The sequence below is a fragment of the Tursiops truncatus genome, chromosome 6 (assembly GCF_011762595.2).
Source record: "Tursiops truncatus isolate mTurTru1 chromosome 6, mTurTru1.mat.Y, whole genome shotgun sequence".
Classification (NCBI taxonomy): Eukaryota; Metazoa; Chordata; class Mammalia; order Artiodactyla; family Delphinidae; genus Tursiops; species Tursiops truncatus.
This window is the reverse complement of record NC_047039.1, coordinates 1967238-1993444: the sequence shown is the minus strand read 5'-3', so window position 1 is coordinate 1993444 and position 26207 is coordinate 1967238. Positions and strand designations below refer to the sequence as shown.

At 41.8% G+C, this 26207-nt stretch overlaps 1 protein-coding gene across 9 annotated transcripts in view; it reads left to right on the top strand.

Moving 5' to 3' along the window:
• The window catches only part of DDX60 (DExD/H-box helicase 60), a 124496-nt gene that overhangs the window by 3572 nt on the left and 94717 nt on the right, over positions 1-26207 (top strand). For all 9 annotated transcript variants that reach the window (XR_012332330.1, XR_012332327.1, XR_012332328.1 and 6 more), the window contains exons 2-13: positions 2024-2126; positions 2302-2371; positions 4051-4240; positions 6128-6469; positions 8279-8395; positions 9303-9464; positions 10790-10948; positions 19509-19650; positions 20612-20767; positions 23536-23641; positions 24093-24208; positions 25788-25948. Coding sequence is in view for 5 of the 9 variants with exons in the window: in XM_073805701.1 (XP_073661802.1) it covers positions 2123-2126; positions 2302-2371; positions 4051-4240; positions 6128-6469; positions 8279-8395; positions 9303-9464; positions 10790-10948; positions 19509-19650; positions 20612-20767; positions 23536-23641; positions 24093-24208; positions 25788-25948 (1725 nt within the window). In the remaining 4 variants the exon portion in view is untranslated. The remainder of the gene's footprint in view (positions 1-2023; positions 2127-2301; positions 2372-4050; positions 4241-6127; positions 6470-8278; positions 8396-9302; positions 9465-10789; positions 10949-19508; positions 19651-20611; positions 20768-23535; positions 23642-24092; positions 24209-25787; positions 25949-26207) is intronic.

Sequence of the window (26207 nt, the reverse complement as noted above, 5' to 3'; positions counted from 1 at the left end):
GCCTAATATTGTTATGTTATGCTAACTATTATATCTTTGATTACTTTTAATTTATCCCCACCCCACTTTGCAATCGTACTTCTCTGTGACTGGAATTACTGTGACATGGACTTAGAACTTGTTGATCTCTCCTCCATATGTTAGTAATTTTTCTATTTTCCATCTCTTTGATTTTCTCTTCTCTCCTCTAAGAAATTTCCTGGATTTTAACCCCTAGATCCGCTAACTTGAAACTTCAGCATGCCCATTCCATTGTTCTGTGCATAAATTATTTTTCTGAAATTGTATTTAAAATTTTTATGAGCATTTACTTTTTTGTTTTACTGTAGCAACCTGTTACTATTTTATTAGTTAATGTCACTGTCATTATTGAGAACTCTAACTGGAGTTTTTTTTTTTTAAGGACTGTTCTGTCCTTGAATCATGTTTGTTCGCCTGGCTTCGTATTTTTTTTCTTCCCCCTTAAATGTCGAGCGATTCTAATGTTTTATACATATTCACTCGTGGTTATTATGATAGGTAGCTGGTTTTATTTTACTTAGCATGTTTCTCCCTTACATGAGAGAGAACTGAGCGTAATGATTGTGGATTCTGTGTGATGTTTAGGTGAGAACCAGTTTGGGGTAAAGTTTCATATGGAAAGCTTCTTGTGAGGGTTGGGGAACAGGGCAGGAGTCCCTTACCTGTCAGATGAAGGAGGCTTTATTCTGCCAACATAGCTGTGGTTAAAAATCTGCCCAGTGCCCAGCATGCACTCATGTCCCATTAGTCATTGTTACTTAATTTCAAAACCTGTATTATCTCTTTCAGTTTATGTGCATTATATTTTCAAATGAAGGTGTTAGGACTTAATTTGTTTGGCGCTCACTGCTTAATACATGAACTATTAGGTATTCATTTTGTCTTAGGAGTACGATTTAAAAAAAAAAGTCCTGAGACGTTAAGGGCACCTGTGAACCTCTGGGATGCTGTGATTTAACCCATCTCATCTCGTGTATCTGATACTGTCTTTCCTGATGCTGTGTCTCTCTGTCCAAGCGCCTTCATCCACACCGGTGGCCTCACTTAACCATAATACTGAAACTGCTCTCACACTGAGGTCTAGCCCAGACCTCGTGTTTGATCTCTAGACCTGTACATTTAATTACTTACAGGACATATCCCATAGTAAGTCGAACCCAGGCTGACCACAAATGAACTTAGGATCTTTCCCTGACGTTGGCCGCATCCCAAGGTTTCCAGCCCAGGGAGCAGCCTCGCCTTGCATGCGATTGCATCTGGTAGAATCCTAAGGGGCTCCTCTTCTGTATCCGTAGCTGATCCATTACCTCATCATGTCAAACTCACCTTCTGAGTATCTGAGATGAACATGTGCCTCAAACTACTGTCCAGCTGCACTACATGCAGCTACTACCGTTGCTCTAGAACAGTGGCTTTCTCTCCGCCTCACTAGCGGGGTCTTTGCTTCACCCCATCTATTCTCTGTACTGGAGCCAGTGTAATCTTCCAAGATGCACAGTCAATCCCATTACTACCTGCTTAAAATCCATCAGTGTATTTTAGGATGACAAACATGCGATCAGAGGCTCTGCATGACTTTGTGTTTCTGCACTCCAGCGCGGCTGGCTTCTTCTCAGGACCTAGAACCATCCACACACTTTCCTGCCACAAGGCTTTTGCGCCAGGTGTTCTGGGTTCTCTCTGCCTGCAGTGCTACCCACCCCACCCCTTTGTTTAATTATATCTCGTCTTATCCTTCAGAACTCAGCTCAAGCATTGCTTCTTTAGGGAAGTGTCCACTGACCTTTTGACTTTGTCACATTTGCAATGTTCCATTGTTCGTATGATTATCTGATTGATATTTATCTTTCCTGGTAAATTTTAAGTTTCATGGAAACTGACAGCATTTTGAGTTTTGTTCATTCTTGTATTCCCAGTGCCTAAAGTTTTGTTTAACACACAATAGTCATTCAGTACCGTTTGTTGATGGAATAATTCATTTCTAATTTTCCTTTCTTTGTAGGTCTGCCGTTTTCATTAGCATCTGCCACTTAGAGGTACCACAGTAAAGGATATTTGCTATATTTAATATTTTCCATCAGGTTGGAGGCACGTGGCAAGAATGGGTAATTTTCAATTTAAAATATTTATAAATTGTAAAATAATGATTCTGCAAGCTACACAGATTTAATAGAATTAACTTTATGACTTTTTTCTTTCTCAAATAATTTGTAAATGATAGCTCTTTTAAAAAGAATTGATTGAAAATAATTCATTCTCTTTCTCTCTCTCTTTTTTTAGGTTTAGAAAAGTACCTGAAGCTTTTGGAGAAAATGTCACAGTTGATTTTGGATCAAATGGCAAAAGCTGAGTGAGTGTTGTAGTAATAAATCAAGAGATATAAAGTTCTACATCTTATTTGCTGTGTATCGGATTGGCCTTAAAGCGATTATCTACCTTTCATCTATCTATCGTCTACCGTCTGTCTATATCTATCTATCCATCCATCCTTCCATCTATCCACATATCTAATCTATTTATCATTTATCTTAGTATATGTATTATAGTATTTTATATATATATATATATGAGATTGTTGAACACAGAACTTTTAGAGCTGTTTGATGGTCAGTGGAAACAGTCTTCTCTTGCTTTATTGTCCATGGCTGTCAATGAACCCATCATTTTATGAAAGGATGAGATTTTTTTTTCCCATATTTGAGAGCATTTATTCAATCTTCTCGAAATCATGCTTACAATTTCCATGTTTTTTTTTTTTTAAACATCTTTATCGGAGTATAATTGCTTTACACTGGTGTGTTAATTTCTGCTTTATAACAAAGTGAATCAGCTATACATATACATATGTTCGCATGTCTCCTCCCTCTACAGTAATTCTCTTTTTTATTTTTAACATCTTTATTGGAGTATAATTGCTTTACAGTGGTGTGTTAGTTTCTGCTTTATAACAAAGTGAATCAGTTATACATTTACACATGTTCCCATGTCTCCTCCCTCTACAGTAATCTCTTTTTTTTTAACATCTTTATTGGCGTATAATTGCTTTACACTGGTGTGTTAGTTTCTGCTTTATAACAAAGTGAATCAGCTATACATATACATATGTTCCCATGTCTCCTCCCTGTACAGTAATTCTCTTTTTTTTTTTTTTAACATCTTATTGGGGTATAATTGCTTTACAATGGTGTGTTAGTTTCTGCTTTATAACAAAGTGAATCAGGTATACATATACATATGTTCCCATATCTCTTCCCTCTTGCGTCTCCCTCCCTCCCACCCTCCCTATCCCACCCCTCTAGGTGGTCACAAAGCACCGAGCTGATCGCCCTGTGCTATGCAGCTGCTTCCCACTAGCTCTCTGTTTTACATTTGGTAGTGTATATATGTCCATGCCACTCTCTCACTTTGTCCCAGCTTACCCTTCCCCCTCCCCGTATCCTCAAGTCCATTCTCTAGTAGGTCTGTGTCTTTATTCTTTATTCCGTCTTGTCCCTAGGTTCTTCATGCCTTTTTTTTTTTTAATTTTTAGATTCCATATATATGTGTTAGCATACAGTATTTGTTTTCCTCTGACTTACTTCACTCTGTATGACAGACTCTAGGTCCATCCACCTCACTACAAATAACTCAATTTCGTTTCTTTTTATGGCTGCGTAATATTCCATTGTATGTGTGTGCCGCATCTTCTTTAGAAAGGATGAGATTGATGAAGCAGGAAGGTCTATATTCAGATATAGGTGTTCAGTCCCTGAGTCCGGCCCACATTTTGGCCTTAGATAACGTGCTCTGTTTTCGAGCCTTAGTTTCCTTCCCTGTTGAGCGGAGGTGATGCTGATTCCTCCTGTGAAGAACACTCATGCGTGCGGGTGTCTTTGGCAAGTCAGTGTAGAGACCAACGTGAAAGAATTACTCAGTAAATCAAGCTATTGATGATAATGATGATGAAGATAATAATGATAATAAAGCTGCTGCCTTTGGGGCCTGATTTCATCTTCGTGTAATTTTTCATTTTCACTGTTTGTATTCTAGTTATGACAGTCTGTTGAATGATTTTGTTGAGTCTGAGTTTTTTCTGATTGATGGAGACTCACTGCTGATGACATACATCTGTGAGAAATCCTTGCGGCCTGAACAGGGCCTGCACTTCTTTTACCTGGTGGAATGCTACCTTGTGGATCTAATTAATAAAGGAGGACAGTTTGCCGTCGTCTTCTTCAAGGTAACGTGACAGTTGGGTTCTTTTCTGTGATTTGAGAACTGAGACTACAATGACATTGTTTTATAAGTAGGTTTTTTTTCTTATTTCAAAGTGAAGTAGATCTATAAAAATTCAGCAAATTTAAAGGGAAGAACAGAAAAAAAAAGTGACCCAGGATCCCAGTATTCAGAAATTACTACATTGAGGATGATGATTATTATTTTTATTGGGGTATAGTTGTTTTACAATGGTGTGTTAGTCTCTGCTGTGCAGCAAAGTGAAGTAGAGTTCTCTCTGCTATGTAGTAGGTTCTCATTAGTTATCTATTTTATACATACTGGTGTATATATATCAATCCCAATTACCCAGTTCTTCCCACTCCCCCCTTTCCCCCCTTGGTGTCCATACGTTTGTTTCTATTTCTTTGTCTCTATTTCTGCCCTGCAAACCGGTTCATCTGTACCATTTTTCTAGGTTCCACATATATGCGTTAATATACGATATTTGTTTTTCTCTTTCTGACTTACTTCACTCTGTATGACAGTCTCTAGGTCTATCCACATCTCTACACATGACCCAATTCAAAAAGAAACATGCACCCCAGTGTTCATTGCAGCACTATTTACAATAGCCAGGTCAACGTAAATGTCCATCACAGACGAATGGAGAAAGAAGATGTGGTACATATACACAATGGAATATTACTCAGTCATAAAAAGGAATGAAATTGGGTCATTTGTAGAGGATTATTTTTTATTTGCCCTCATGGAGCTTTCCTGTGAGGACACACAGGACCCTGGAGGAGGGTGAGGGGTGTCCTCGGAAGCGACTGAGCTGATCTCCGGGTTCTAATCTCCCAACTCCAAGTAGGTCCACCTCTGTCTTCAAAACTCAACAGTTTGTGGGGGCTTCCCTGGTGGCGCAGTGGTTGAGAGTCTGCCTGCTAATGCGGGGGACGTGGGTTCGAGCCCTGGTCTGGGAGGATCCCACATGCCACGGAGCAACTAGGCCTGTGAGCCACAGCTACTGAGCCTGCGTGTCTGGAGCCTGTGCTCCGCAACGGGAGAGGCCGCGATAGTGAGAGGCCCCTGCTTGCCACAACTAGAGAAAGCCCTCGCACAGAAACGAAGACCCCACACAGCAAAAATAAATTAATAAACTCCTATTCCCAGCAACGAAAAAAAACAAAAAAACCAAAAAAAAACCAGTTTGTTTGAGCCCAGACGTGGATCAAACTCACCAATGTTGCTTCGTTCTTATTTGCTCTGAAGTAAATACATCCAAGGGAAGATACCTGGTCTTCCTTGATTTGAATGTGCATATAACTAATGAAATTTTAACAGTTTCAAATACATGTATGTATCATACCACCACCACCTCCTCATTCTATCCCTAAAGGTAACCAGTGTGTTATTCTTGGAGGTTTTAGTGCATGTCTGTTCAGTTCTTTTGTGATCCGTATTATTGTTAGATATTTGAGCCTTGCTGACTGCCTGCGAGCAATGCATGAATTGTGGGCTTTTGATAAAAACCGGTGCTACTTCCGGGTGACCTGGGACTGTCCCTGCAGCGTGATCCACCCCAGCTTTCCCTATGGTCGCTTTATAGCTACCATTTGCTTTTACATATTTTTCTTTCCTTTTTCTTTTTGAAGTGAGATTGGAGAGGAGAAGAATTAGAATGGGAAGGGAAAGTGTGAGTTAAAGGGGACACATGTATTTAAACCCAAATTGTGATTTGTGGCATGTATCTGCAAAATGACAGTCAAGGATCGAGGGTCTATGTTCTGACTATAAAACAGAATACAACTGTGTTGGAACCTATTCCTTTAATGAGTTTCATGGTATGTGTTAACCAGCAAAACTAGTAGACGGCTAAATGATGATTTCAAAATTGTCTACCCCACAGGATGCTGAACATGCATACAACAGCATCCCTGAATTGCTTCCTCTGAGAATGGCATTAATTCTCCACCTTCAGCATAATACCAACATTGATGTCCGAACAGGCTTTTCTGGGTGCTTCTCACAAGAGTGGAAAAGTTTCTTGGAAGACAGTTACCCATATTTTCTGATCGTTGCCGATGAAAGCCTGAGCCATCTACAAGTACACCTTTTCAACTTTTTAATCATGCAGTCCTGGGCGATGAATGTCAATGCCGTGCTCTTCTCGGGCCAAGCATCCGATGTCCTTCGACTTTACGCGTACTTTATGCCGAGCAACTACGAACACCAGTTGATTTTCCAGAAGGTAGTTTGCACCTAAAAGACAAACTTTTAGAATTTCACGAAATTTTCTGCATTACTTGACTCAGTTTGATTTCTCCCTCTTTTATGGAAATTATCATAGGTTTAACAGAGAGGTGTAGAAAAATAGAAATGATAATAATAAAACAAAAATGCAGTCATTTATCGGGCAGTTGTTGTCATAACAGTAGTGCTTGGTGCTTCCCATGAGTCACTTTATTTAACCTTCACAGTGACCCTGTGAGGGAGGTGTTAGTGTTGTCTGTGTTTTGCAGATGATGAAGTAGATACTTGAACAAATAATCTGCCCATTGTCAATTCCAAATCCAGTAATACAGCCTGGATTTTAAAAGAGGCAGCCTGACCCCAGCACTTCGGTGCTTAAGTGTGGCATGCGCTTCCATCTCTACTTAGGAAGGCCAGACATGCGTCCACATACTAGTGAAATGATGGTGAATATGGTAGCTTTTCATGAGAAAACAATGGTGAAAGTTGATGAAATACAATTTAAAAAAAAAATTAAAAAAATATTTTGGCCGTACTGCATGGCGCATAGGATCTTGGTTCCCCGACCAGGGATCCAGCCTGTACCCCCTGCATCGGAAGCATGTAGTCTTAATCACTGGACCGCCAGGGAGGTCCCTGAAATAAAATTATTTCTTAACATTAAATCATTAATAGAATTTTCAAAGTATTTAGAATTTTAATCCTGTGATCTTATTATTTTGCTGTATTGGTATAATTGGTAATGAGTGTATTGAATGTTTGGGAGTTCAAAAACGCTCACCAATTTTAGAAATAAATTTGGTTTCTGTCTAATTTTCACTACTTATAGGGAATTTAGAATGTGAAGACAGTTCTATATATCATCAAAATGATTTTTGTGTCAGTTAACATTTTCACTTTTTTGAGTTGAGGGTCACACCCCTTGTGGCACTGGCCACATCTGGATGGCTATCACAAAATCCAATAAGATAGTTTACTTTGCTTTCGTTAGAACTTCAGTCATTAAACTATTTCCAACTCTGGTTGCCTGCTGTGAGTAAGAACAGCCTTGTGTGTGTATTTTTTTTTTAATTAAAAAATTATTTTTTGTAGTGACAGGAGGTCCTGAAATCCGTTCATTTCATTTTTTATTCTGTTAGAGCAATTTCTGAATCTGTGTTTGAAGAGTCCCTACAAACTTCCTTGCTAGTCTTTTCTCAAGAAAGACATTTTTTAATGGAGGATTTTATTTCTGGTAAAATAATTTATTTCCTAGTTTATTGAACACTCACCTCAAAGAGGTGATTTCATTGATCAATTTGAGGACTGTGTGAAATGTCTATAAAAATGCCATGCATGTTGATAATGGCTGTTGCTGGATGTTCATTACCTGGGGAAGGCGGTTATGCTATTCTCTCTGTGTCTCTTTGAATTTTTTTCTAATAAAATCTAGTGCATTAAATGGGTAAATTGTTTCTTTTTGAGATATTGAAAATGTTCTAAAATTAGATTATGGCGATGGTTGCGCAACTCTGTAAATTTACCCAAAGCCATTGAATTGTACCCTTAAAGTGAGGGGATTTTGTGTCATGTTAATTATACCTTGATGGAGTTGTTAAAAAATAAAATGGACCTCGACAAAAATTAATTTGGCGAAGACAGGCAGGCTTTAAAAGCATTGTTGATGATCTGTAATTACATTAGTGTATTTTTTTTAACTTAGAAATATATTGTAACAGTATTATCTTCAATATATGATTTTCTTTAGTTGGAAAGTAATGTGATATATTATTTATGACGATTTATGTGACTTGCCTTCCTTTTGCAGCATGAAAAGCACTTTGAGAATGCTTATAAAACCCTGATTAAGCAATTGAAGGAATGTAGAGTTTTAGCATTAGGACGTCTTTTTGGAAATTTAAAATGGAAAGATATGATGGAAGAGGTACTGAAACTTTTAAAAATCTTTTGATTTGAATGAATTGTTTAATTACTAAAAAAATGCAAACATAGTTCAGAGTTCTCATATACCTCTCACCCAGCTTCCGCCCCCAGTGTTAAGATCTGATGTAACCAAGGTACGTTTGTCAAACCAGGAAATTAATATCACTATAATAATATTAACAGACAAACATATCAATAACAGACTTTAATACACCACTTTTTCCGATTATCAGAAAAATTATTCACAAATTTTATTTTTACTGGATGCCTAATATTTCTCTAATGCTGAACATTTAAATTGTTTGAAAATTGGCTTTAACAGATAACTTTGTGACGAACATCTTGGAGCATAAATCTTGGTACACATTTTGTATAACTTACCTAACCTACCTACCTAGAACTTGCATAGTCAATCAGAAAGTATCAACATACATAATGATAATCATATGTATTGCCAAATAGCTTTGCAGTAACTCTGTGCCTATGTATACTCTGATTTGCAAATATAAGAGAAATGACACGTCACATGATTTCCAGTGCTATTATCCTTAAAATATACTTTGCTAATTTGAAAGTAAAAATATGCTATCTAATTGTCCTTTTTGTTACTAAAATGGTTGAACACTTTTATTAATATTTGTATTTTGTGAATTATCTGCTCATGTCTTATTAAAGGCTTAGATGTTTTATTGATTTATAGGAGCTCTCTACATATTTAAACTTGTAATAATTTCATTGAAATACTTATTATGTTCCCATTTTGAATTTTGTTTCTTGCTTTAAACAGAAATGTTTTTGTGTAGTCATATCTATTTTTCTCTTCGGTATGAGTTCTTCTAGTAAGATCATTTATGATTGTAAACATTTTTCTAAATACCACGACATTTTACAATTTCCTTCTGTGACAGGCATGTGAAACTATTTCTCTGCTTAAGCAACTGTGGCCAGAAGGATCTGACATTCGGCAAGTTCTTTGTGTTACTTCGTGCTCCTTGTCTTTGAGTTTATACCATCACTTTTTAGAAAACAGATCGAAGACCACTGATGCTCAGAAAGCTAACATCCAACAGGTATGATAAGTTTACCGTGAAACACCAGTGAAATTTTATTTATTTGATTTTACTGAAACATCTGTTGTGCTGTTAGATGGGTTGGTGTTCTACTCACAGATGTTTCCCTTAGTACATTTTTAGTCAAATGTGTCCAGCCCTCCAGCGGAAGATAAGAAAGTGGCCCTTGGTGAGAGTTTACCCCCTTATGATGTTCTGGGCTCTTACATGCCTTGTGCCATTAAGTCTTCACGACAACAGTTTAAGGGAGGTGCTGTGATTCTTACTGAGGTTCAGAGAGTCCAGGGAACATTCGTCAAACCCAAGGATGAAATACAGTGTGGATTGAAACCAGGTCTGTCTGTCTTATCCAAGCTCCACTCTGTCCACTGCCTTGTGCAAGGAGCTTCCTGCTGTCCTGGCTGGACAGATGCTAAAGCCACAACTTCTGTAGGGCTGACAGAGGCCATTGAGACTCTGTAGACTGGTGTGGGTTTGTTCGCCAACCAACTAGCCATCCCTGTGTGTCTGCACATGTGCACGCATGCACTCAGACACACATGTGTACTCGTACTGTGTTGTTTACAACCTGAGTGCTGGGGAACTCCTGGTTGAAGATTCTTATGAAAGAGAAACAGTTTGGTCTCTTTCTTTCATAGTTTCAGAAACGAACAGGGCTCGTCATCTTTCTCCTGTGTCCTTTAGGTCTGCTTGAATAGTGTCTTTGCAAAATAACGTAGGTGGCTAGGCGTGCCATTTTAAATGATCACAAAAGTGATACTAAACCACTTGTCTCTCTGGGGCTTCTCATCGTTGGACCCCGTCTGGCCCTGTGGAGGCACACTGAATGAGCCTCAGTCTGGTTCCAGTGACAGCCCTGCAAACATTGTCTCATCAGGTTAAATATGCCCACTTCTTTACCCTTTTTCCACTTGGGTACATTTTCAGATTGTACCGGTTTCCTCACCCTGGTAGTTTTCAATATAACCTTTAAAATAGGACGCCTGGGAGAAAAGAGATGGAGCATTTCATGTGTGGCCCCGCCGTGCAGAATTCTGTGAGCTCCTGACGTCATGCGCTGCTGGGTCAGCTCATGTGAAGTTGGGCTCAACTAAGAACACAGGAAGTTGCTTCATGTAAACTGCTACTAAGCTGGCGGTTCCCTGTCTCTCTTACCCAACGTGTGTGTTATGTGAAGAAGAGAACTTTTGCAAAAATGCAGAGTGAACAGCGTAAGAGCGTGTGGTTCCTGCCCACGTGGTGCAGCTGCACCTTCTCTGAGGTGCCCAGGCATCAGGTGGTGTCCTGGCCACGGTCCTCTGACCCACCTTCTTTATTTGATGCAGGTGGAGACGAACTGCCCCACCCTGGAGGGGGTGACAGATTGGTGTAGACTGCACTGTCTCAGCGTGGCATTTCTCCTCCACTTACCTCTTTCCCAAAGAGCATGTACCAGATTCATCACTTCCCGCTGGATTAAGGACATTCAGACTTTCTTAACAATGGTAAGTATACTCTTGATTAGTTTATTTTTATTTTTTTATTATTATTATTTTTTTGCGGTACGCGGGCCTCTCACTGTTGTGGCCTCTCCCGTTGCGGAGCACAGGCTCCAGACGCGCAGGCCCAGCAGCCATGGGTCACGGGCCCAGCCGCTCCGCGGCATGTGGCATCTTCCCAGACCGGGGCACGAACCCGTCCCCCCCACATCAGCAGCTGGACTCTCAACCACTGCGCCACCAGGGAAGCCCTAGTGGATCAATTTGAATGGACATTTTTTAAGGATCTTGATACTTATAGTCAGAATGTCCAAGGAAAGTGTTTTAGAACCAATCAGTTAGGAAGCCGGTCCACAAATATTTATTTAATGCACGTGCATCGTGTGGATCACAGGAAAAGAAGGTGTTCACCCACCCCGCCCAGCACTTTCATAGAGCTACATTTTGCAGGGAGAGACAGATAAGGAATTTTTAAAACTACTCCTGCAGGATAGAAACTGCAGGACGCTTTAGAATCTGATACTAAAAAGACTGAACTCAGTCTGAAAAGGATGACTTCTCTTAAGAAGTGAAGAGAAGTTAAGTAACCCAAGTCTGTGTGTAGGAGTTAGCAGGTTGGAGGGAGGCTGCACACCAGATTCTAGGAGGTAAAGCAGCCTGTGTGATCGTGCTGAGGATGGCGTGACCGAGTGTCCCTGGACTAGAAAGAACACAGGAAAGGGACAAAGTGGAAGGGGCGGGTCGGAGGCAGACCCTGTGGCCCCTTCAGGTGCTGTTAGGAGGGTGGAGACGTAACCTGATGCCAAGCACAGCGAGAGGCAGCTGGATGGTCTCTAGGTCAGTGGCGCTTTCATTTCAAAACAGGTGTCTCAGGTGCAGCGCAGAGGGTGCATCAGAGAGGTGACACGTGGACTCGGGAAGCCAGTTAGGTGACTGTCACCTCCGTGCCTGTAAGTGGTGCTGATGTTGGGGACAAGGGCATGGGCAGAGGGCTGGACAGCAGTGGGCAGTCGATCATGATTTGAGGAGTGGAGTTGACAGGTTTAGTGAGTGAGCGGCGGGGGCAGGGAAGAGTCGGGGGGACAGTCTCCTCTTGAGCCTCCAGGGGGAGGGGAGGGTGCCATGGTCCACGGGACGCTGGTGGAGGCCGCTGTGTGTTCAGTTTTGGAAAGAGTGAGTTTGAGGGTCCAAGGACATACCCAGATGGAGGTACCAGGTGAGCTGTGTTAATACTGGTTTGGAGCTCCGCAGAGTGGGATGCGTTGGACGTAAAGATTGGGAGTCATCAGCCCACGGATGTTCATGTAGTGGATGAAATTATGTTGGGAGAGAGATGATAAGAGGGCCCGGGGCAGAGACCCGAGAAAGTCCATCATGCAGTGGTCCCACATAGGCTGAGGTGCTGGGAAGGAACTGCTGAAATGGATGGAGAGGAGAGAGGGGAACGGATGGCTCTGAGAGACGGGAACCGTGTCTCCAAATGTGGGCGTGGCTAATAGGATCAGGTGTGTCGAGAGCTGTAGGGGGTTAAGGACTGAGCACAGTCCGCTGGGTTTGAGGGCACAGGGCTCACTGCTGCTGGGAATCAAGAGGCAGGTGAGCAGAGTGGTGGGGAGGAAAGTCAGTGTCAGTGATTCAGAGGTGAGTGGGAGGGAAAACAAAACGGTGGAGAGAACTTTCTGTGTAAGAGGCTGAGAATAAGGGAACGGCAAAGGGCAGAGCTGGCACCTGGGTCAATGGAGAGTGCTTTGCAGCACCATTCACAACAGCCAAGACACAGAATCAACGTAAATATCCATCAACAGAGGAATGGATAAAGAAGATGTGGCACATATGTACAATGGAATGTTACTCGGCCCTAAAAATGAATGAAATAATGTTATTTGCAGCAACGTGGATGGACCTAGAGATTGTCATACTGAGTGAAGTAAGTCAGACAGAGAGAGACAAATACCATATGATATCACTTATATGTGGAATCTAAAAAGATGATACAAATGAACTTATTTACAAAACAGAAACAGACTCACAGACATAGAATACAATCCTATGGTTACCAGGGTGTGTAAGGGGGGAGGGATAAATTGGGAGATTGGGATTGACATATACACACTACTCTATATAAAAGAGATAACTAGTAAGGACCTCTGTGTAGCACAGAGAACTCTACCTGGTATTCTGTAAAGATGTATACAGGAAAAGAATCTAAAAAAGAGTGGATACTCTTTTATATGTATACACTTATATGTATAAGTGAATCACTTTGCTGTACACCTGAAACTAACACAACAGAGTAAATCCACTGTACTCCAATATAAAATAAAAAATAAAGAAAGAGTGCTTTTAAAATGACAGATGGAGCATGTCTAAATGCTGATCATGGAAACTAAGAGAGGATAGGATGAAAATACAGGGAGAGTCAGGTGAGGGGGGGGCATGCGGAGGATGCCCTTTTATGGAGGGAGGGGTATGGCCGTTCTTACAGGAGAGAGTGAAGAAAGAATGGTACAGGTTGGCCGTGACGGAGGTTGTGGGGTCTGTTCCTGCTTGCTGGTGTGAATTTCCTGCTTGCTGGTGTGAATTTCCTCTGTGAAGTAGAGACAAAGTCATGTGCTCAAAGTCATGGCGAGGAAGCAGGCCCGGAAGTTTAAGAACAGTGAAATATGTGGGAGATATTTACTGGAGGCGGAGAAGAGTGAGCTCTACTGAGAGGGACATACCACCCTGTCCTGCCTGGTACTTTGGAGGCTTCCCTTGACATATTTGACAGAAGAATTATAGTGGCACCCGTATGTGTTATCATATACGTTTCCGTGTCCGGTGGGTCCTAACCACATGGCCGCAGGCACAAGGAAGCCAGCTGATGGCATGATATGTACAGAAAGGAACAAGAGAGTTTAGGCGGGGCGGACGCCCTTGGTGGATTTGTACCATTTTATGGAAAAGAAGACAGGAAAGAGGTTTCCGTATCTTTGCAAGGGGGTGGTGCAAATGCTGGGCTAGGAAACAAAGCACCAGAGACAAGCTACAAGGACCCTATCGTGCAGGGGGAGAGCAGAGGGGCTGCTGACCTGGGGGACCTGGTGTGATCAGTGAAGGAGTGTGATGGCCATTACACAGGGCTGGAAGGATGGGCCGGCGGTGGGCGTGAGGAGCCCCTCTTCGGGGCTTGGCAGGCAGACAGACTGTCGTTCCCTGGCCCGTCTCTCCCTCTCCCTTACTTCCCATCTTACTGTAAATGCCTGCCATTCTCTGCCTGAAGGTTTGATCTTCTGGGTCTGAAATGCTGGGGTGTAATGCCCCACCGACGGCAGGTGAGGGCTGGGTGCAGGAGACCCCAGCTTCCTTACACGTCGGGGCAGGTAGCCCTGAAACGTGCTCTACGCTCTCAGAATTCCCCAGTAGAATTAAGCTCTGGTTGTCCACAGGGGTCGTGGGTTGGAAAACATGGTCCTTCCTGGTTTTCTTTTCTTTCCCGTCTCACTTCTGCATCCCCTCACGGGCGCCTCTTGAGAGCAGTCACAAATTAGTGCTTTTCCATAAAGTTGAGGCTCGGGGTCTGCTTCATGGGGGAGCCCAAAGCAAGGCAAGGACGGAGAGCAGGTCCTGGTGATGGCAGGCATGGGTATGTTGGGGAGAATGTGACCTGGGTCAGAGGGGTGAGGGGGATCACTGGATACAAGACATTCGAGAAGTGTCAGTGGTATCGTCTTCTTGGAGGCTGAAGTTATCTGTGGTGCTGGTGAAGCTGCGCCAGGCAGGAAAGTCATCGCTATTTGGGTACGTGGGGGACCTAGGAGCGTGGTCAGGAGGGGCTTCCAGACGGAGCAGACGGATGGCGGCAGGCTTTTGGGCCGGGGGAGGAGGATAGATCGGAAGTGACGAGGACACCCCCTCTTCTCCATCCTGTGGTCAAGCCATGCATGGAGCCAGGTGGCAGGGGAGGTGCTTGTTCATCGGGAAAGGCCGCAGTCTGCACTGTGGTCCCCTCTTCCTCACTTTTCCGTCCTCAGCAGACAGGTGTGTCAGAACCACACAAAAAGGAATTCTTCAGGGCTTCTTAGCCTTTTTGTTCTGGGGCCCCTGTGGCTATCTGACGAATGCTGTGGCCCAGAATAATATAAATGCCTCAAATAAGGTTCTGAGGGAAATCAGTTATGGTGAAATACTGTTATCAAAATATTATAACCGTATCGTTTATGATATAGTAACACATGTGCTTCTTTGTTACTACATTAGATAATCAGATAAATACCGTACTTTCAATGGATGGTGAGTGTCAGCAATATCTCGATATGTTTGCAGTGCTTATAATGAAAACATCTGTGATCCCTACTGGTGCCCAATCCCAGCTACTGCCTGGGAGGGACGGTATTTTGTCTGGGTTTGCAATGGAAGAAAATACAAAGTTTGCCACAGGTTAGCAAAAATAAAAATGTAATTTTCTGACCCAAGTTCATGGACTCCCCGAATTCTATCAGGTGAAGAACGTCTGTGAAAACCGCTTTTCTGCACTACCTCTCCCTCATAAGCCTGGCCTCTGGCTAGACTGGCAGGTGCCCTTACTTTGGGGATTGGAAAAACAAAAGCCAAATTCCTGGCTTTTAAAATAATAATACAGTAAGTTCCCTTCACGTTTCGCACTTTCAAAGATGTGAACGTGTGTTCGCACGTCCCGTCGCGTAAGTTAGTTCATGTGTCTGGCATGCATTGTCCTGGGCATGGTTCCTCTACAAGTGGTTGTGCTTTTGTGCACTTTACTATCCTGTGTTTGTTTTTTATGTATTCTTTGTGTGAAAAGTATTATAAATCTATGACAGTACATACTATATAGCCGACTGTGTTAGTTTGGGTACCTAGGCTAACTTTGTTGGACTTACGAACAAATTGGACTGACGAACAAGCTCTTGGAATAGAACTCGTTCGTATGTAGGGGACTTGCTGTACATTGATCCATGTATAACAAATATTATTGAAAAGACAACTGTCTTCTTCTGCCCCCACTGCGCCTCCCTCCCCCTTCCCATAGAGTGTCCATGAGTGAGGATGGGACCCCGTTGGAGAATAAGTGAAGGGTCCCCTGCGTGGGGTGGGCAGCGTGATGGAGTCCGCCCTGAGGTTTCGGGCTCTGTGACAGAGAGGACGTGTCGGCAGCATGGAGACTGGGAGACGGTGGCCTCACCGAGAGACCTGGGGCCGCGTGTGCCAGAGGACTGGTCTAGAAAATGCAGTTGGGGTCCGGGCACGAAGGATGGAGATGTGGCCCCTGTGCTGCCAGGGGTGGGAGGGCATCTGAGGTCCTCAGGCCCCGGGTGAGTCCCGCTGGCTGATGAGGGTGCGGAGGTGGGCCTCTGGGCTTGAGGGTCCTCAGAAGGCAGGCGAGATGAATGGGAAATGTCGTGGCAAGTCCCTCAGCGTCTCAGGGCTGTCTTTGGTAGACATGAGCTCCAGGGGACCCAGTGGAAGCCAGCGAGCAGCCAGTCTCCGTCCAAGGGGCTGGGTCTGTGGCCTGAGCAGAACACAGGAGAGCCCTGTCCCCCTGGGGCCGCATCTTGAGCGGAGGGCACCCTCTTCCAACTGAGACGAGGCGACCCCTGTGTAAACGCCCCTGTTGGGGTCTGGCTGGGGGGATGCAGTGCAGACCCTGGAGGGGATTGACCTGAGGGTGACTGAGAAGTGATGGGTTGGACTAGTTCTGCTGGTGGTGCATAGACTGTATTTACTGTAACAGCTGACAGAGGTGTCGGGTCAGCAGCTGCAGCTCAGGTGCAGACAAGTCCGTCGATGCGTACCTGGGTCATACTTGTGAACATTCACAACTGCTCTGACAGAAGTTTTCAACGGTTTTGTGAGGTGGTGGACACAGTATCATGGGGGTTGCTGACGCTCGAGTGAAAGCATTCTCCTGTGTCCCAGGTCCCACTGGGGAGCTTTGCTCTAGGCGTTTTTGGTTCTGTCAGGCAGAGGCAGACTGTGGCTAATTAAAAGGTTTATGAAGACTCTATTCCTAGTTCCCATTTAATTCACTTTAGACATTTTAATATAAGTCATGCCAGTTTAATACACTGAGCCTATTGATACAGCATGTCAGATCCTGAAATAACACATTATAGCATCGATAATATTGTGCTCTGCTGTAATTTTATTTCTGAGAAATACTTAATTTTTGGTCAACTTTATTGAGGTTGAATTACATGTGCTCAACTATTGAATAGTATGAATGTGTTAACTGTGGTGTTGATTTACAGATTTAAAGGAATGCTCTGAATGTATACTTTTCATTTATAGAGAGTTTTATAAACAATTTCTTATGTACAGTGAGCACGAGTTGAAAAGAACATTACAAAATCTTTCTGCCTTACGGAATGTTCTAAGATGGCCCTGCAGGACATTCCTTGTGGCTTTGGCTGGTAGAAGACATCACCTTTAATTAGGATGGCGTGGACTGCTGGATGTGGTGGGAGAGCCTACCGTTTATTCTGTGTGTGTCCTTGACCTCTGTTGCCTCACTCAGACACATCACTCCTCCTCTGTCCTCATTTTACTAACGAAAACTTGGGCTCAGAAGGGCTGCGGGGCCCATTAGCACAGCTAATAAGTGACCAAGCCGAGGTCCACCTTCATCTCTGCCCAGCTTCCCAGTCTGTGCCCTTCCTCATCTTCTCCTCTCCCGACGTGGGGAGGGCTGACTGTCACCTGGGTGAGCCCCCCCTTGATCTGTCTTCACCATTCTCCATGCTTCACTTTGGTAGCACCTGGGAGCTAGAAGCCTAAGTTCGTAACGTAATTTCAGCCTCTGAAATGTTCACAGTGAAGGGCATATCCTCAGGCTTCTGGGGAAGGTAGCTCGGGACGTGGAAGAGAGAGTTTCATGTTGGCTCAAATCTTGACACTTGGGGATGACATGGAGGTACCTCTCAGATGAAGTGGCTCCAGTGAGGAAGCTTTGGTGTCCTGTTTTCGCATATTTCTGTTTACTCAGTGGTGTTATGGGAAAGGCTCTGTGGCCCGGGGGTGGGGACAGCCCTTACATGGCAGTGGTACCCCAAGTACAGCCCCCTGACCAATAGCATCCTAAGAACAGGTTAGAAATGCAGTTTCTTGGGCTCCCCCCAGACCTACTGGATCAGCCTCTGGGGATGCTGCCTAGCAAGCTGTCTTCTCTTTTTTTTTTTTCTTTTTTCTTCTTTTTTTTTTTTACAGTACGCAGGCCTCTCACTGTTGTGGCCTCTCCCATTGCAGAGCACAGGCTCCGGACGCACAGGCCCAGTGGCCATGGCTCACGGGCCCAGCCGTTCCGCGGCATGTGGGCTCTTCCCGGACCGGGGCACGAACCCGCGTCCCCTGCATCGGCAGGTGGACTCCCAACCACTGCGCCACGAGGGAAGCCCTGTCTTCTGTTTAATAATCTTTCCAGGGGAGGTTTTGCAGCAGTTTGAGGACCACAGCTTTATGGCCCTGAAGAGAGCTCGTTCGTGTTTTATTTGTAGGTAAAACTCCACCCTAGGTACCGGGTTCCTGATTCTTTGATACCTGTGACTTCATCAGGAACCCTATACAGCCATCCTCAGTCACCTGGTTAGAGCTGGGCCATCCAGGGTAGGAGCCGATCGTCACACTTGGGTATTAGGCACTTGAAACGTGCCTAAGTCTAAAAGAGACATCAGATTTCATAACCTTCGTGTGAAAAGCATGTAAACTATTCTGTGAATATTTTTATATTGATTACACATTGAAATGACAATATTTTGGGTATGTTGGGTTGAATAAAATAAAATGAATTTCAGCTTTTTTTTTTTTAATGTGAAAAAAGTTTAAGAAACATATGGAGGTTTAAGGTAACGTATGCAGCTTGCCTGCGTCCCACTTCTATTGGATAACGCTGTTAAAGTTCCACATCCATATAGATAAAGAGGTTATTCACGTTTGGAGAGCCTGGGTGTGTTATCGTGTGTGCAGCAGAGAAGCCTCCGTTTTTCCCTCTCAACCCAGCTCCCCAAACTCGAACGCCGACTCAAGGGATGACCAGGTTTGTGCGCTGCGGTTGCTTGAGTCGCAGCTGCCCTGTTCTGAGCTCAGTGCTGCCGCTGAAGACGTTCTGCCCGTGAGAGGCGGGAACACAGCTGCCCAGGGATGTAGGTGGATGGGGATCTTTGTGAAGGATCCCCTAAACAATCAAATGCTCTTTTTTTAAATTCTGTTTTGACCTAAAAGTAACATTGGAAGCATTAAACCCTGAGGAAAGAACAGAGGCACATTTGAGAGCAGAAGTATTTCTCTAGTCCCGTATCTGTGGGAGAAAAGTTGTAAGAGTCAAGTACGGATTTCTGTGACTGGGAATAAGGACTATGCTGAATCATTCTTGGTCAGCCTGATTTTATTTTAACTTTAAATCTTTCAAGGTGTGACACATTCATTATGACCCAGCCTGGAAGGGCTCACGTCCGTAAGAATGGAAGAGCCCAGCCCACTTGCCTTTCAGTTGGATTATTGAGATGTTTGAAGTCTTCTAGGTTCTTGCTAATGTAAAAATTGTCACTAACTTGGTTTTTATTTCCAATTTCAGAAAAAGTGGTGTGAATACTTCATCCTAAGTAATATAGACGTTTTTGAATTTTGGAATCTGGATTTAACTCACCTTTCCGACTTAAGTGATGAGCTTTTATTGAAGAATATAGCATTTTACTATGAAAATGAAAGTGTTCAAGGTACCACCCTAGTATCTTATAATAATTATGCCTTTACCCAGAGATAAACATTATAAAGGATTTAAAGCTTCAAAATTATTTTCCTATACTTGCAACATATAGCAGTCATTTTCTTTCAGATATTTATTTATGCGTGTATATAAGTTTTACTTAGTTGCAATCAGAGTGAATGTTGTATTTAAAAATATTTTTAACTTAATATTACTCCACAAGTATTTTTGGAAAAAATACATCTTTGGGAACTTGGCATTTCTAGATAATTGTAACAGGTGAATTTTTCAGTTAAATATACACAGAACATTTTTCAGAATATTTACTCTAATTAATGTAATCATGTACTACTATTAGATATTTAGGGAATTTTAAGTTTTTCCAAAGATAAAGCTGATTTATATATTTGTTGTATATAATTAATTTTTCTTTCTTTGAATAATTTTATTAGAAGAAATCTTCTGCTGTTTATTCGTAGTCAAAGAAAAATAAAAGACATTTTAAGAGAACTAAAACTGATTGAGCATTATTGAAGCTTCTTTGACCTCTAAGATTTGGTTCCTACATATTGCAAGTGTTAGAATGAGTTAGCTACAAATAAATTTAGCAGTCCTCTACAAACTTTCTCATTTTTGAAAAATCATAGTTTTATTCTGTTTTATTGATTATAAAATTATGTGTGACATAACATTTTTTGTTACCTTGAAGAATAGTTAGATATTCACCATCTGTTATTGTTAGTTAAGGCAGTTATAATGTTAATAGTTATCAAATAGGGAAACAGGATAAACTTTAAAGTCTCCAGCCCCACAGTCAACACTAGGGACCGTTTGGCTCTAGGTTCCGTGTGGCACTCACAGAAAATTTCACTGTTTGATAAGCATTTCAGAGCTCTGTGAATTTAGTTAAAATGTGTGCTTCTGTGTATGTGTGAATGACTTTCAGTGTTTACTACTTTGAACTCATGTAGGGCTACATTTGAATTTGGGAAATGGCATTATGAAAGATTATGCACATCTCTGGGATACTGTATCAAAGTTGGTCACAAAGTTTGATGTTGGAAAGCCATTTCCTCTGAGAACAGAACAATTTCCTTTTCTTAAAAAGGATCCATCACCAATCAAAGGTAATAAATCTCTAAATTAATTTGAAATAAAAGCATCGTTCCTCTGAAAATGTTTTGAAAGCACCAGTAACTAAATGTTGCAAGTATAAATAATTTTCGGGTACTATGCATTTAAAATGACCTATACTGTCATATCCTTGGGGAGATAATCCTTTGAGTATAATTTTGAACAGTGATATGTTTTCCTTGTAACTAACGTTGTTGCCAATTTTTAAGAAAGCCAGTGACTTCCATTTCTATCAATCTGAAGTGTAGATCAAGTGAAAAATCTCTTGTGCGTAATGATGGAAAAGTTAGATAAGAGACACCAAACACCTTTTTACAAAATCGTAAGTAAGCTCAAAACAATAGGAGGGAAATTCCAGGAGCCAAACATGAAGGGAGAGACTGATCTCTGGGTCACTCTGAGAATTTCTAATTGTAGGTCTGCCCTCCTAAGAATCTGGGTTTCAGTGTACTCAGTCAGCAGAGTCAAGACAACTCTAAGCTGGAAAATAACCTTCAAGCGATCAAAGGAATCTGGCGTGTTCTCTGTAGAGGAACATCCTCATATACCCTGATTTTACAGGGCTTCTCTGCCACATACGAGTGCACATGCAAATTTATAAACAGCAGAGAAATAAGCCCCCGGACAAACAGTAAGCTGCAAAACGAGAACTCTTAAGTATTTCAGATTTTCTAATTGTCACAAGTAGAATATACTATATGTATGTTTAAAAATGCTTGAAGAAATAAAATATGAAATTTGAAACGTGAAAAACAAAATGATAGAAAACATCTTCACATTTTAAAATATTCAAAGTTGTAGAAATGAAAAGACTGTCAATGGATAGGTTCAAAAGCTGATTGGATTTGGCTAAAGAGAGAATTTGTGAGCTAGAAATAGATCAAAAGAACTACAGGTACAATAGTGATGAACACATTACATACCTTAAATTTACACAGGGTTATATGTCAGTTATATCTCAAGCTGGAGAAATTTTAAAAGAACCGGAAAACAAACAAAAGAAATAGAGATAAAAAATGATAAAATACATGTTAAAAGACATGGAAGACAGAATGAAGCTGTCTAATCTTTCGTTCATGTGGAGATTTGGAAGGAGAGGCCAAGCCAGTGTAGATTGGGCCATATTTGACGAGACCGTGGCTGGTGTTTGCCTGGACGATGAAAGACAGGGATTTGCGCACTTAGGGCATATGATGAGTCCCGAGTGGGACAAAGCAAACATATGCACACGCACACGCACAAATATACACACTAGGCACGATGCAGTGGGATTAGAGAATGTAAAAAATAAATATCTTAAAAGGACCAGAGTTACCTACAAAGGAATAAAAATTAGTCTCTAATAATAGTCTTCCCCAAATATCATTATAGAAGTCAGAACATAATGAAATCATATGTTATTCTTAAAATACAGCTTTAAAAAATGAGTAGCTTGGACATTTTTCAAAATACAAACGCTGATTTATCCATCATCCTGTCGTCACTGGAGACATTTCTATATCATGAATTTCAGGAAGAATAAAATGACCCCAGATGGAAAGTGACAAAGAAAGCTAAGGGATGTATATGTATAACTGATTCACTTTGTTATAAAGCAAACTAACACACCATTGTAAAGCAATTATACCCCAATAAAGATGTTAAAATTAAAAAAAAAAAAGAAGAATGCTAAGGGGGGTTGGGGATGTATTGATACAAGTGTATTTTTCAGAGTACAGGGAAAGGATATATATGCCCTTTCATTATGTCAGAATGAGTTCCACCAGACAAAGACACTTGAGAGCAAGGAGTTTATTGTTCCCAGGAAGATCCAATAAGGGAGTGCTTAGGTAATACCAGGAAGAAAACACAGTCGGTGCAGGCCGTGTTATTGCGTAGGTTTCCACGTTGGCAACTACAGGTAAGTTTTACTGGGAACCCTAGAACTGTGTGCAAACCACTTTGGAGATGTCTTACCCAAAGAGCAAGGTAGCTGGGGTATTTACCTTGTGAGTTTCGTCAAGTCTCGGGGGGCATGAAATCCTTAGGACTCTGGCTTCGCCCAAGGCTGTAAGAAGAAAGTGCTCAGGGAGAGTTGTAGGGACTCGTAGGAAGGTTTCAGGCAAACGCAGGAACGGTGGACGTCAAGGAAATACCGAGCAGGCCCATTGCAGCTCACCTAGAATTATGAACCAGACACTGGATAAAGGGGCATTTGTTAGCCAGCAGTTGCATATATGATCAATATGTGACGTGTGATATCCATTTATCATATGTAGGTGTACATGGGCATAACATCAAGGAGGATGTAAGAGAAGACTAATGATATAACATAATTTCATTGACATCTGTATTTTCCCCCTACTTCTTTTTTATTTTTATAAAAGCATATATGAGATTTCTGAGTGAGACTTCCATATTTAAATTCCTTGTCTCATAATAGGAAATAAGAAAAGGAACAAACATTTGAAATAGGAAACATAGGCGTTTTTCTGTCTGTCAGTGTATCTCTTCATCCATCCATCCATCCATCCATCCGTCTATCTATCTTTCTATCTACCTACCTAAATGCCTAATTGCTGCCTATTTCTTTATATTCTGCCGTGTTCCAGAATGTTTTAATGTGGAAAATAGCTTTATGGGAAGGGCTAGAATTGATTAACGTAAATAAATAAGATCAATGAAACATGATGTTTTTTTAAATGTGAAATTTTAGAAAATGATATGTAACATTGCTGTATGAAAGTTTCACATTTGACCTTGTCTTACTACTTTTTTACAGATACCTCCAAGGAAAAGATGGCTAATTTGGGTTTTATTCCAGTGTCATGTCAGGTGGTTGATAAGTTTGCTGGGGACATTTTGAAAGATTTGCCTTTCCTAACGAGGTATGGGAGCCCCTGGGTGGAATGGATGAATGACTCATTAGAGCTTTTACAAAGTTGGACAGATTATTTATAAAGAGGTTATATTAGATGTAACCTGTGTTTGTAACACATAATGAGCTTAGTTTCAAATTTACCAATGTCTTGTGATCCTAACTAGCTTAAAAATCAACATAGTTTTAACCTTAGAGTAAAATCATTCCAGCTGTGTGTTTGTAATTAATGAATGAGTGGATGAATATTTGTTGATGTCCATGGCACGAGATATGGGGTGGATTCTGGGTTCTGAAGCCCCATTAAACTGCTCTTTGGATTCTATCACCCACATTGTATCTCGGAAAGAGGAAAAGTGGCTATGATTTTTAAAAAAAATTTTTTTTAAATGAGATCTATGCTGTGCTGTATTGGGAGGCACGCAGTTTAAAATGTGCCTATATTTCTTTTCATCTCATAGCGATGACCCTATTGTAACTTCACTGGTCAAGCAGAAAGAATTTGATGAGCTTGTGCACTGGCATTCCCACAGACCCCTTAGTGATGATTATGACAGGACAAAGGGTCAGTTTGATGGTGAGTTCTGCGATTCTGGTGAAATACCTTAAAATCTCTTTCACTTTCTGCCTTTTATGTTACAATGAAAAATTATTCTATTTCTTGAATAACAATAATGTACAAGGTACGTAGATATATGTCAGTAAAGAGGGTGAGGAAAGAGCCCCACTTTGCTGACCGTCATGTGTACAGGGGCACACAGCTGTCTTAGGAGCAAGTGCACAGAGGTGGCATTTGTCCCACAAAAGTTAGCAGCTGTTTTAAGCCAAGACAGTTTATAGTTTAAGACACCTGTGTGCTCCCTGATGGCAGAAATACTGAGCCTGTAGGCTTGCAAGCAGTAGCAGCTGCTTTCACGTCACCCATAACAAGGGCAGCAGTTTACCCACCTTCACGCTCGGGATGGAGGCTGTGGCACCACTGAGAGCAAGTTAGCCGAGACTGACTTAGGGACCCTTTTCCCCGGCTCATCCCTTGTCTTCTTTTGTCTACCCCATGCTCACCCCCACCCTGCTTTCAGTGGACAGAACTTACCTTCAGAAGAATCTGAGAGTGGACCTAGTAAGCATGTTCCCACGGAACACTTCCCAGCCTGCTGTTAGAAACAACTACTAATATACTGAAAAATACAAGGGAGTTTTTAGATCAATCATTAACATCCTTGGGAGCCGTTTGATTTACATATGTAGATACAGATATAGAAAAATCAGCCTGCTTAACAATCCCTTGAAGTGAGTGCTGTAGTTTTCTCTGGGGATGGGAGTAAGTCATACGTTCAGTGTTGGGATTTCCTATGTCATTGGAGTTTTCCACAGTGAGTCTTTCTGAGCTGCCAAGTTCTTGGCTCTGTGGCCATGGTCTGGAGTAAGGATTTTTCTGTCAAGTGATACAAGAAGCCGTGATACCCTAGATGGACATCTTCCTGATTTGGCCTTAACCTTCCCCTTCTTTTTTTTTTTGGCTGCATTGGGCCTTTGTTGCTGCGAGCGGGCTTTCTCTAGTTGTGGCGAGCGGGGGCTACTCTTCGTTGTGGTGCACAGGCTTCTCACTGTGGTGGCTTCTCTTGTTGCAGAGTGTGGGCTTCAGTAGCTGTGGCACGTGGGCTCAGTAGTTGTGACTCGCAGGCTCTAGAGCGCAGGCTCAGTAGTTGTGGTGCACGGGCTTAGTTGCTCCGCAGCATGTGGGATCTTCCCAGACCAGGGCTTGAACCCATGTCCCCTGCATTGGCAGTGGATTCTTAACCACTGTGCCACCAGGGAAGCCCTACCTTCCCCCCCTTCTTAACTTCATTCACAGGGCACAAAACAGAAGTAATGCCCAGAATCTGTCATTCTTTGTAGCATCTTGATATTTGCTTTGAGAGGTGTACAATAAAAGGGTGTTTTGTCCCTTGCATCCTTTAAATAAAGTAAGGAATCATTCTGTGGACAAGAGATGGTGTGATTCAAGATTCCTTCTTTAACAAAAGTCATCAGCCTAAGTTACTGTTCCAAACTGAAAAGAAAAGTGCACGTGTGTGTGGGATGGTGTGAAGGATTAGTGAGAATGCTGTTGAAAATATGTAGTAGTGTTGCATTTTAAGCCTTTTCTTTTCCAGAAAAATCTAGAGATCCTCTTCATCTTAGATCTGTGCAAAAGTATCATCTTTTTCAACAATTTTATGGGAAGTCATTAGAATCAGTCTCTTCAAAATTGGTTGTACCTCAAGCTATCAAGCCAAGGAAGAATTTCTGTGAACCCAAGAGCAAAAAGATACAGGTAGGTTATATTCATTCTATCAAATTTTTTTTTACTTTTCATTGTCCTTTATTGTTATTTGTTCAATCCCTTTGATAGTTGCTTTCCATGCTACGTTTTTAGAAAAGTAAAGGGATGGGAAAGATACTCCATGCAAATGGAAACCAAAAGAAAGCAGGGGTAGCTGTACTTATACCATAGAAAATAGACTTTAATACAAAGACTGTAATAAGGGAGATAGAAGGTCATTATATAATGATAAAGCTGAAAACCTGAAAGC